Raw genomic sequence first — 12,953 nt, 5'->3', positions numbered from 1 at the left:
ATGGAAAGGCCACAACCACCTACATCATGTGACACAGCACATGGCGAACGAACGGACAAATATAAACTTGGACCTGCTGACTGAAAGTGATTTAGATGTAGAATTTGTCAGGCGCATCTTAATGCAACATGTGTATTGTCCAACAAGCGGAAGGCCTGTACTGCATCGGGGGTTGGGTAATGAGCCCAGCCAGCAGACTGAACAGTGAACAGAACACCTCCCACCCTGTCACTATTTCCACCTTCCCACCTCCCCCTCACCTGGATCCACCTCTCACTCCTCAGCTCTTGCCCCATCCCCACCCCTCACCTCTCTTCTCTGACTATTTCCCATCCACTCTCAGTCCAGAGGGAGGGTCTCGGCCCGAAATGTTGACGGTCCATTTCCCTCCACAGATGCTGCCCGACCCACTGAGTTCCTCCGGCAGTTTGTTCTTTGGTCTGTATAACCCGTGTTAGTGTGGGGAGCGGGATTTTACACCATATTCCCGGTACAATCTCAACAAATCCCAAATGATTGTCACTTTTCCCGGACCATTGGCCCCGCTTGCAGGACAACAGTCTGCCGGTGTTTGCCCCCCAATGTGGTGAAGTCCACTGCTCGCCACCACTGTGGGCACAGACATTTCCACAGATGAGCCCCTCCTGCCCCCACCGGAACAAACATCCTGTCCGCCCCCTCTCTCACCATCTTCATCCTTCCAATAAAATCCTCCCCCTCCCATCTTCTGCCGGGATCCCTCCTTCCCACCCAGGGGAGCCGGAATCGCCAATGGGCCGAGTGGTCTCCTCCCACCTCTCAGTGAAGGATCAGGCTCCGGCCACAGAAGACACTTCACTAACCTTCTCCAAAAATGTACTTTATTCAGAAATACTACAAAATAAAGTTATTTACAAAAAAAGAACATTTGTTGACTGAGTCTTTAGTCAATAGTTATTTACAATAAATCATGCATTGACTCTCAGTCCTTGTTCAAAATAAAGACGTTTACAATATATCATTCGTTGACTCTCAAACCTTAGTCAAGAATAAAACTTATTTACAATAAAAAGCCAGGCGTTGACTCTCATTCCTTTATCGAAGTTCCATTACAGTCAATACCTTTCTCCATTTCTAGCCACTCCTGTGACACAATGTTGATTCAACTATCCATACTGCTGATGAGGTGTACACTGCCCACCCGACCCTCCCACTCCCACGGGTGACGAATCTTAAACTGTGGCCCTTCCCCACCGGGCCCTTGCGGTGGCTGCACCGAGTTTCAGTGCGTCCCTCAGCACGTACTCCTGCAGCCGAGAATGTGTCAGTCGGCAGCATTCTCCCACGGACATCTCCATGTGCTGGTAGATCATCAAGTTTCGGGCCGACCAAAGAACGTCTTTCACCGAGTTGATGATCTGCCAGCAGCACCGGATGTTGGTCTCCCTGTGCATCCCCAAGAGCAGCCCATAAATCAGGGATCCTCGGTTACTCAGCTGTTGGGGATGAGTCTCGATACCGTCCCTTCCATCCTGCTCCACACCCTCTCTGCGAACTCAGTGTACAAGATGTGGTTCACAGACTCCTCCTCATTGCAGTCCTCCCGTGGGCAGCAGGGTGTGGAGATGACGTCCCGGGCGTACAGGAGGGCTCCTCTCACCGCCAGCCAGGCGAGGTCCTGGTGCCTGTTGGTGAGGTCTGGCGATGAGGCATTTTGCCAGATGAACTGGACGGTCTGCTCAGGGAACCACCCCACTGTGTCCATCACGTCCTTCTCCCGCAGGGCTTGCAGGACATTACGTGCCGACCACTGCCTGGTGGCCCTGTGGTCAAAGGCAGGGGACCCCAACCTTTCTGGCACCGCAGACCGGTTTAATATTGACAATATTCTTGCCGACCGGCCGGCCGGGGGCACCTCTGTGCGCGTGCATGATGTGTGCATGCGTGTATGTGGCGATTCTTTTCTACAAATCGTGTTTGGCGATTCTGTTCAGTGAAACTACACTGTACATACATTATTTCTACTTTATATAGGCTGTGTATTTATCATATCATTCCTGCTTTTACTATATGTTACTGTTATTTTAGGTTTTAAGTGTTATTTGGTATGATTTGTTAGGTTATTTTTTTGGGTCTGGAAACGCTCAAAATTGTTTTTCCATATAAATTAATGGTAATTGCTTCTTTGGCGTAAAGCATTTCAGCACGAAAAAGTATTTTGTGTAATTCAAATACAATTCGCCCAAATAAAAGGCCACAAATTGGAAGTACAATCTGAGCTGTTTTTTTCTCCAAACGATTTAGTAGGTAGATCTTGCCTTTCACTGAGGTCGAGGTAGGGGATCTTGGGCTTAAAAAGGTTGGTGACCACTACTTTAAACCATCGCACACCCAACACAGCCATGGGCATTTCCCAAATATCACAAACCATTCAATAATAACCAGGGTTGAACCCTGCCCAAAATCTTCTTACTGCAGAACCAAAACGGTCTGTTCAATCACCAGACTTGCTGAGGTCAAAACACCATTAAATGAATTTGAGGTAAACTGCAGGTGAATGGGAGAAAAAAAATAAATTCAGCTGGAACCCCTACCACCTTCCCTTAGCATACACATCGAACAAATAGACCCATGGTCTGCAGCACTCCCATTGATTCAGATGTTGCTCTGAAGAGCAAAGCTCTAGTTCCAAAGTTTCGGTGACATGCGGGGAAATGTTCAAGCTTGATGGGCAGCCTCCTCCCACATGGGCTAATGGATCTCAAAACTGTTTAACCGTATCCAACAAATGCTCATCAGCTGCTAGCATGGAGATGACTGCAGTTATTGAAGAATGTGCACATCTCAGCCTGTTACGTTGCTAGAAATGCTTTGCACACTGAGCAAAGAGAACAAAGATACAGAAATGATCACTGACTCAAGACCCATTCAGCTTTTCATGATTATCAACTGGTACGAATATTGTTGCTGAGGGCTTGAGTATAGTTCTAAAAATAAAAGGGAAGTATAACATAGCAAAGAAGAGTGGGAAGCCGGAGGATTGGGAAACGTTTAAAGAGCAACAGAAGGTAAATAAAAAGGCAATATGTGGAGGAAAAAAATGAGGTATGAAGGTAAACTAGCCAAGAATATAAAGGAGGATAGTAAAAAGCTTCTTTAGGTATGTGAAAAGGAAAAAAAATAGTTAAGACCAAAATTGGGCCCTTGAAGACAGAAGCGGGTGAATTTATTATGGGGAACAAGGGAATGGCAGATGAGTTGAACAGGTACTTTGGATCTGTCTTCACTAGGGAAGACAGAAACAATCTCCCAGATGTAATAGTTGCCAAAAGAACTAGGGTAATGGATGAATTGAAGGAAATTTATATTAGGCAAGAAATGGTGTTGGATAGGCTGTTGGGTCTGAAGGCTGATAAGTCCCCAGGACCTGATGGTCTGCATCCCAGGGTACTTAAGGAGGTGGCTTTAGAAATCGTGGAAGCATTGGTAATCATTTTCCAATGTTCTATAGATTCAGGATCAGTTCCTGTGGATTGGAGGGTGGCTAATGTTGTCCCGCTCTTCAAGAAGGGAGGAAGAGAGAAAACAGGAAACTATAGACCGGTTAGTCTGACTTCGGTGGTGGAAAAGATGCTGGAGTCAATTATAAAAGATGAAATTACAACACATCTGGATAGTAGTAACAGGTTGGTCCGAATCTGCATGGATTTACAAAGGGGAAATCGTGCTTGACTAATCTTCTGGAATTTTTTGAGGATGTAACTATGAAAATGGACAAGGGAGAGCCAGTGGATGTAGTGTACCTGGACTTTCAGAAAGCCTTTGATGAAGTCCCACACAGGAGATTAGTGGGCAAAATTAGGGCACATGGTATTGGGGGCAGAGTACTGACGTGAATTGAAAATTGGCTGGCTGACAGAAAACAAAGTAGCGATTAACGGGTCCCTTTCGGAATGGCAGGCGGTGACCAGTGGGGTACCGCAGGGTTCAGTGCTGGGACTGCAGCTGTTTACAATATATATTAATGATTTAAATGAGGGAACTAAAAGTAACATTAGCAAATTTGCCGATGACACAAAGTTGGGTGGCAGTGTGAAATGTGAGGAGGATGTTGTGAGAATGCAGGGTGACTTGGACAAGCTGGGTGATAGGGCAGATGCAGCTTAATGTGGATAAATGTGAGGTTAAACACTTTAGTGGTAAGAAAAGGAAGGCAGATTATTATCTAAATGGAGTCAAGTTAGGAAAAGGGGAAACACAACGAGATCTAGGTGTTGTTGTACATCAGTCACTGAAAGCAAGCACGCAAGTACAGCAGGCAGTGAAAAAAGCTAATAGCATGCTGGACTTCATAACAAGGGGAATTGAGTATAAGAGCAAAGAGGTCCTTCTGCAGCTCTACAGGGCCCTGGTGAGACCACACCTGGAGTATTGTGTGCAGTTTTGGTCTCCAATTTGAGGAAGGACATTCTTGCTATTGAGGGAGTGCAGCGTAGGTCCACAAGGTTAATTCCCGGGATGGCGGGACTGTCATATGTTGAAAGATTGGAGTGACTGGGTTTGTATACTCTGGAATTTAGAAGGCTGAGAGGGGATCTTACTGAAACATATAAGATTATTAAGGGATTGGACACGCTGCAGGCAGGAAGCATGTTCCCGCTGATGGGTGAGTCCAGAACCAGAGGCCACAGTTTAAGAATTACAACAGAGTTGAGGAAAAACTTTTTCCACCCAGAGAGTGGTGGATGTATGGAATGCTCTGCCCCAGAAGGCTGTGGAGGCCAAGTCTCTGGATGCTTTCAAGAAAGAGATGGATAGAGCTCTTAAAGATGGTGGAATCAAAGGTTATGGGGATAAGGCAGGAACTGGGAACTGATCGTGGATGATCAGCCATGATCACAGTGAATGGCGGTGCTGGCTCGAAGGGCCGAATGACCTATTCCTGCATCTATTGTCTATTGTCTAAATGTCTGAAATGCTGTGAATAAGGCATAACAATACCCAATTTTTGTTCTATTACACAATAAAAGTGAAGAGATTTGCATCCTTATACCTTGGTCATCAAGTAACAGAGATTCTGGCTTGATGTCCCTGTGTGTAATTCCATTGCTGTGAAGATATTCCTGAAAGTAGGCAAAGACAAATATAGATCAGGTATTCTGAATTTACATCTTTTTCTAATTCTCCAAGCCCACACAATATCAATCGTAGAAATGGAACAGATTTCTGGCAGAATTAGTGACACTAATAAGTCAGATACAATTGCTGGACAATCGGTTCAGAGAATATTTTCTGACTTAATCTGGGTGCACACTAGACTTCCAGTGCCGATATGAAAGTTGAGTATGAAGGCTGGCCTGGAAGAATGATGAAACTTCTGAAGATGCTTTGGGAGGTCACCCATCCATGAACAGCATTTTACTGTCAAAGGGAACTATGGTGAGCTCCAAAATTGATCTCATTTGAAAATTGGGACAAAGCACTGTTAACCTCCTTACTGCTGGTTATAGTGCTAGTTCAATTCTGGCAGACAAAGCTCTTCGAGAGCAAACATGGGCAGGTCAATCCATCTATGATCATGCTCAGTAATGTACGTCGAAATAGAGAAAACTGCTGCTGCACGTCATAAACACTCACTTAAAACAAAGGGATAAATGATGAGGAGCACTTACCACTCCTGCTATCAGCTGCTGGAAAAACCCATCAGCATCTGCCTCGGGCATCCCCACGTCAGGCTCTGTGGGAAGGCAGATCACATTAATCAAAGGCTGAACTTGGGATCAGTTCGTAAATCATTAATATTGTCTGAAATTATGTCATTTTACATCATGCTTAAATTTAATCTCAAATCCCAGGCCTCATTTCACTCAGGTGCCCAAGTAGATGGATTCTCCAACGTGCCAATTGTACCCTATGATCGAATACAAAACAGTTGTGTACATTGCAAAACTTCTGAATGATCCATTGAGTTAAATGCATCAGAAACAGAGCATGAGCCAAATGGCTCTTCATCCCTGCTTCCCCATGCAATAAGATCATTATTGATCTGGTTTTGGCCTCTACTCCACTTTTCAACTCTCCCTCTGCACCTGTAGATTTCCATGTAGTTCATATGCCTACAATATATTGTATATTCTATGGCTCTACCATAACTCTTAACGTGGAGAATTCCAAAGGATCACAACCTGCAGAAGAAATTCGTCTTCATCTCCTGATCAATGGGAAACCAATTACTCAAACTATATCCCATTTTCTCGATATCCTCACTTGGAGAAACATCGTCTCAGCATCTTGTCTGACAACACTCTCAGAATCTTGCCTCAGTAAGATCACTTCTCATTGCTCCCTACACGCTCACCCCTCGCCCCCATATGTGAATCCCCTGATTCAAGTATGTCCTTTATTAAAGACGAGATCTAAACTGTACACAGAACGCCAGGTGTTGTCTAACGAGCTCCCAATAAAGTTGCTACAAAATATCCTTACCCTTGTATTCCATAACCCTTACAATAAAGGCCAACATTCCATTGGCCTTTCTGCATATTTGTTTAACCTACACACCCTTTTTGTGTGCTAGAGATTGAGTTTGCACTGCAACATTCTCTAAACACCTCTCTATTTAACAATCAGGTTTGTCTTTCTTCTTTCCAGAGCAGGCAGGCAACTTCATATTTTGTTCTATATTATATTTCAAAGGTCACTTTCCTGCTCATCCACTTAACCTGTGCTCATCACGTTGCAGGCTCTTGTGTACTCTGCATCACCTGATAAGCCACTTATCTTTATATTTTCAACAAATTTGAGAACATACATCCGGTCTCCTCAGATTACAACCAATGCATCCACTATCTCTGATGTCACTCATTTGTAAAGATACAAATTTGTCCTGTACTTTTTCACTGATAAAAATAAAAAAAATCTCTCTCCCTACAGACCTTTGCAATCTGTTATTATTTTCATTATTTAGAATCTGTACCTTCTCATTCCCAATTTTACCATCAGCCTCAAAAACCAACATTACTTTTGGCTTTTTGCTTGTATTTCTGTAAAAACCCCATCAATATTTTTAATAATTTACTCATGTGTCCCACATTCTTTACAATTTTTGTGGCATACCTTGTAGTTTTAAACTTTCCCAGTCCTCTTGACTACCATCAATTAATTAATCCTCATTACAACGTATATTATTTCAAAGATATAGCATCCTAACTTCCTTGGGAATTCTCCACAGATGGTGCACCCTTCTCGTGGGGCGTTTCTTCCTCCAGACTTTTGCTGTAAGTTAAGAAATACCTCCTTAAATGAGTGCTTGCACTAACATCAGACGCTAGAGAGGGCGGGCGGAACAGTTCGACAGGACTATCAGCTGAGAGGAGGAGTATTCATACAAACCAGGTCCGCCTCTCTCATTTGGTTGGTGAAATATCAGCTATTTTACACGATCAGCTATATTCCAAAAGAGCTTTCGCGACGAGGGAGAAAAAGACAACTTCTGTCAAAGATTGAGAGAAATTACACCAAACCTACTTCAAACGTTGGAGAGAAGTAGGATAAATCGGTGTCCTGTAGACAGTCGGTCTAACTTAATAGAGGGAAGACTAGCAGGATCCGAAAGGGTCCGGACAGTTGTGGGTATCGCTTCTCCGCTTTTTGGCTGCATCGTCGCACAGTGACAAAGGCAGTATACAGCTTGCCTCTTGCGTTTTTCTCCGACCTCGGAAACTGCAGAACCATGGCCGGCAAAAACCCCAAGGTTTTTATGGACATCTCTATTCGGGATAAACCCCAGGGTCGCCTAGTGATGGAGCTAAGACCAGATATTGTCCCAAAGACTGCAGAAAACTTCCGTGCATTATGCACAGGCGAGAAGGGTTTCGGTTACAAAGGCTCAACGTTCCACAGAATCATTCCTCGCTTGATGTGCCAGGGTGGCGACTTCACAAAACATAACGGCACTGGAGGCAAGTCCATCTATGGGGAGAAGTTTAAAGATGAGAATTTTCAGCTGAAGCACACGGGGCCAGGCATCCTGTCCATGGCCAATGCTGGACCAAATACAAATGGTTCCCAGTTCTTCATATGCATCACAAGGAGCAGCTGGTTGGATGGGAAACATGTTGTCTTTGGATCTGTGGTAGAAGGAATGGATGTGGTAAAGAAGATGGAGAGCTGTGGCACCGTGAATGGAACTCCAAAAGCCACGGTTAAAATCACTGAGTGTGGGCAGTTGACCTAAAGTATTTGAATTTGGAATTGTACTGTTTAAATAAAGTGTGATTGTTTGGAACTCCAAAAAAAAACACAAAAAAAAAACGTCCGGTGCTGCTGGCAGATCAGCTCGGTGAAAGGCGCTCTTTGGCCGAAACTTGATGATCTACCAGATGTCCAGTGTAGACAGGAAAACCTGGATCAGGGGTCGATGGACCGGACCGTGAACCGGAATACCGTCTTTATGGACCGGACGATGACAACATATTTTGGTCTTGTTCTATACAGGAACAGTACTGGATGTCAGTTTTTTCGACAATTTCTAAAGCACTTAAAATTAATTTACAATTTAGCAAATTAACTGTACTTTTTGGAATAATTCCTCAAACTATCCGTGATATCTCTATGTCAGACCATCATGTTATTGCATTTGTTACATTGATAGCTAGGAGGGTCATTTTGTTGAAGTGGAAGGATACATCAGCTCCCACTTTGTCGCAATGGTTCTCTCAAGTGATGCTATGTCTTAGTTTGGAGAAAATTAGAAGTCGAACCTTTGAACCTTTATTTGATTTTGAGAAAAGGTGGGGTTCATTTGCTCGTTATTATCATTTGAGTTAATTGATAGATTTCCTCCATGATCTAATTGTAAATTTTTGGTATATATTTTTTTTCTTGCTGGTGGTTTGATGTTTATTTTTAGAGGCTTTTTGTATGACGCATTGCTCCGGGTTGTACACCTAATGGGGTTTTATCCCAGATTTTCTGCTTAGTAGTTTTTTTTTAAATTATCAGCAACATTTTTCAATCTTCAAAAATAATGTTTTTTCCTCTAGACATTGTGTTGCTTAATTTGATGTACTCGTGTTATTTTTGAATAATATAATAATAATAAAAAGATTTGAATAGAAAAAAGAAAGAAACTGCTGAGATACAGTCGGCTATGAACCAAGTGCTGATAAATGGGACCCGTGTAGAATTGATGAAGTTCCTGTCTCTTTCTCCATTAATGTTTCCTCCTTACGGCAGAACTAACCCTCTCACTGTGTCAGAATCAGTGATTAAATCCGGCCCCAAACACTGTGCTTTCATCCCTGCACACTGTAACTTGAACCATCTCACTGAGGGTCTCATGGAGACACAACCCCTGCCCTCTGCACATGTGATCACATCTCCCCTGATTCTGACATGTCAAATAACCTCAGAATGGTTTTCTGATTCAGTCTGAAGGTTATGGTACATTCAGCTCATCATCAGACCTGACAAACCATGTCTTCCCACAGCTGGTTCCACCTGTTGGTGTGTCCTCTTTCCTCCAGCTCCAGAGAAGCTGCATCTCCACACAAACTCCTCACTTGAGACGACTGTCTGTACCCGTGACACAGAAAATCACAACACTGTCATTCTCCTGATACCATCCGGGAAGCGGTACCGCAACTTAAAAGCCATGACCAACAGGCTCCGGGACAGCTTCTTCCACCAGGCCGTCAGACTGATGAACTCACGCTGATCTGAGTGTACACTATATTACATTGTCTATTTTATTTATTATACATTACTATGATTACACGTTGCACATTTAGATGGAGACGTAACGTAAAGATTTTTACTCCTCATGGATGTAAGAAATAAAGTCAATGCAATTCAATTCCTGATTCCGTATCTGAGCTGCTCGCCTCCGGGTATCCTCCGTCAACGAGCTCCTTCCTCAGTCACCATCTGTGAGATTATAAAAAACAATTAAAAACGATCTATCAGACAGCTCCTGTACCCCTCCACCCCTGTTAAAACTCTCTGCTCAGCCCCTTCCCTATTCCCTTTCCCTTTCAGACTCCCGATGTGCCAGCAGATCCGAATTCACCGTGTGGACATTTCTACCCCACAGAAGGCTGTACAAACCCGTGTCCTTCTCTGATGCACAGCTCAGTGACCCCAATCCCTGTCTGCACTCGCAGCCCATGACGGTGACAGCTGTCCTAGACTCTGTAACTCACAATCTTGTAACACATAATCTTGTTCACAGCAAGTTTAGACAGTCATTAATATGCAGAGAGAATTGTTGTTTCCTGAAAGGACAGGCGAGCGAAGCTGTCTGATCCAATTCACCAGATGGTCCGGTGTTTACAAGTTAATTTGTCCCGGGACCCACACCCACACCCACTCATAACCCCGACCCACACAGACAGACAGACAGACAGACTGTCCCTTCGCCCCAAGCCCCCTGCAGAACCACAAGGAATTGATCCACGGCCCGGGCTCGGTCGCAAAGTGAAAACCGGGGCTGAGGAGAGCCCGGAGACAAACACCCCGCTGCCCACTCCACCAACAACACGGCACAGCCGGACACATCTCACAACACCGGATCCGGTCCCGATGAAACCCGAATTTAATTTTGTTGTTCCAGATCGGACCCAACAAAAGGTGTTTTAAAATTGAAGCGCTCCCCCTCACGTGACGTCACACAGCAGTCCCCCCCCCAAGCGCCTGACGTCACCCATGGTCTCCCCGTATCTGCATCTGCTGTCACGAGCACGGTGCCTTACGTCACACACGCGCTGCTGTGCTCGAGCTTTTTCGGTTTAACGGCTGAGCTACTGAGCACGAGCCGCGCGCCCCCCCGCCCCCCGAGCAGTCAACAGAGGGACTGAATCGATTGCGGAGCTGCGCTATTCCCATTGGTGCGAAGCGATGTCAATCACTGGTTACACCCAATAGTGGAAGCGGACCAGCCGAGAGGGCGTTACCTCGTCTCTGCTGCAGAGCGAACTGCCCGTCAAAGCGGAACAAAATCCCAAAGTAAATGTCCGCTTTCTGATTTATTTCCATTTCCCTCCCAGGGAAGTTGGGGCGTTTGTGAAGCGTCTCCTGCGGCCGGAGTCTGATGTATCGCTGAGAGGTAGGAGGAGACCGCTCGGCCCGTCGGTTTGATGCCGGTTCCCCGGGGAGGGAGAGGATGAAGACGGTGAGAGAGGGGGCGGACAGGATGTTTGTCCCGGTGGGGACAGGAGGGGCTCATCTGTGGAAATGTCTGAGCCCACGGTGGTGGCGATTCACCACATTGGGGGGCAAACACCGGCAGACTGTTGCCCTGCAAGCGGGGAAATATTTAGCTTTCATATCACGGCGGCTGTGGTTATCGGGACAGTGAGTGTGCTGGCCTGTTTGGAGAACGTCCCCTGGGGCTTTGCTTCTGAACCTCTTGTAATAATTGATGGTGTTCCCTGGTATTGTGATCTTACACCAAGCTACAAGTACTCTTCTTCTTGGGCGGTATTTGAGATGCTTCATCGCATTTTCACCCCTTGTGTCCCATTCTTTCTGATTTTGTTGTTCAATATTCTGACAGCCAGGCGGATTCTAGCGGCCAGTCGAGCCCGCAGGAGGCTCCGGGGACAAAAGAGTGGAGAGAATGACAAGGACCAGGAGATGGAGAACCGACGCAAATCCATCGTTTTGCTCTTCAGCATAACCGGTAGTTTCATATTGTTGTGGTTAACACGGGAGGTATTTTATATCTATCAACGGATTTCAATGAGTTTTGTTTATTATTCTGTCATGCATCCCGTTTACATTGTAGAAGAGACATCGGGAATGCTGCAGATCATCAGTTCCTGCGCCAACACGTGTATTTACGCCCTGACTCAGAGCAAATTCCGAGAGGACCTCAAGAATGCGGTGATATACCCACTGAACTGGATTTTGAAACTCATTCAGCCGATATAAATAAATGCTGTGCAGTAGTACAATTCAGCTGCTTTCATGTCCCTATTCTGTACTCCCACTTGTGAGCAAACGAAAACAATACGATGAACAGAGTTACAAACAAAGCATGAGAAACTCTGTCGATGCTCGAAATACAGAACACACACGAAATCATGAAGATTGTCGGCCCGAATAGTTGAATATTTACTTTTTTCCAAAGTTGCCCCCTATCTGCTGAGTTGCTCCAGCATTTTGTGTGTGTTGCCTTACAGTTATAAAACAGCTATTTACAGTCGATCCCGACGGCACCAGTGGCCTCAGCATTGCAGAGAAATCCCCTTTGCATCTCACCCTCGCCAAACTGAAATTGAATCCTGAGGCTAACCTGTCACCCCTTCTTCCCGATTCTGACAAAACTGTCTGTTTTTGGAGCATAATTTCGTCGGTATCAAGCACTCCTGTTCCCATCATTACCTGTCCTTTCCTTCACGATCTTTTTCTCTTCTGTCTCTACCTATAGTTTTTCCTTTTGTTTTCCCGTTTGAACTAACTTTCAGTGTCAGAATTTTAGCTCTCAGAGAAAGAGTTGCTGGGGGGGGGGTGGGAGGGGAGAGCTGTGGTTGAGTGGAAGAGGAGATGCTGTGAACCCAGAACAAAAGACACAGTGAAGAAACTGGGAACTGATGTGGTCTAATCCTACACATAGTGCTGGAGAAAAGCTTCAGCTCAGGCAACAGGAACTGCAGAGAGAGAGAGAGAGAGAGAGAGAGAGAGAGAGAGAGAGAGATCCAATTCTGCCTAAAATGTCCACAGTTTACTCTTTTCCACAGTTTACTCTTTTCCATAGATGCTGATGTCCACAGTTTACTCTTTTCCACAGTTTACTCTTTTCCATAGATGCTGATGTCCACAGTTTACTCTTTTCCATAGATGCTGATGTCCACAGTTTACTCTTCTCCATAGATGCTGATGTCCACAGTTTACTCTTCTCCATAGATGCTGATGTCCACAGTTTACTCTTTTCCATAGATGCTGATGTCCACAGTTTACTCTTCTCCATAGAT

The 12,953-nt window shown here is 45.0% G+C and overlaps 1 protein-coding gene across 1 annotated transcript; it reads left to right on the top strand.

Annotated features, from left to right (window-relative positions):
* The first annotated feature begins 7,691 nt into the window (after positions 1–7,691).
* On the top strand, positions 7,692–8,215 carry LOC140207716 (uncharacterized). The gene has a single exon (XM_072276273.1). It carries the CDS (start codon positions 7,712–7,714, stop codon positions 8,213–8,215), a length of 504 nt encoding a protein of 167 aa, XP_072132374.1. The 5' UTR covers positions 7,692–7,711.
* Positions 8,216–12,953: the final 4,738 nt, after the last annotated feature.

The sequence above is a fragment of the Mobula birostris genome, chromosome 13 (genome assembly GCF_030028105.1).
Source record: "Mobula birostris isolate sMobBir1 chromosome 13, sMobBir1.hap1, whole genome shotgun sequence".
Lineage (NCBI taxonomy): Eukaryota > Metazoa > Chordata > Chondrichthyes > Myliobatiformes > Myliobatidae > Mobula > Mobula birostris.
Note: the sequence above shows the minus strand (reverse complement) of the source record. Positions and strands in the feature narration are given on the sequence as shown.

What these genes read in the sequence shown, in the direction of transcription:
- LOC140207716 (XM_072276273.1), top strand. Translation starts at nt 7,712, where the DNA reads ATGGCCGGCAAAAACCCCAAGGTTTTTATGGACATCTCTATTCGGGAT.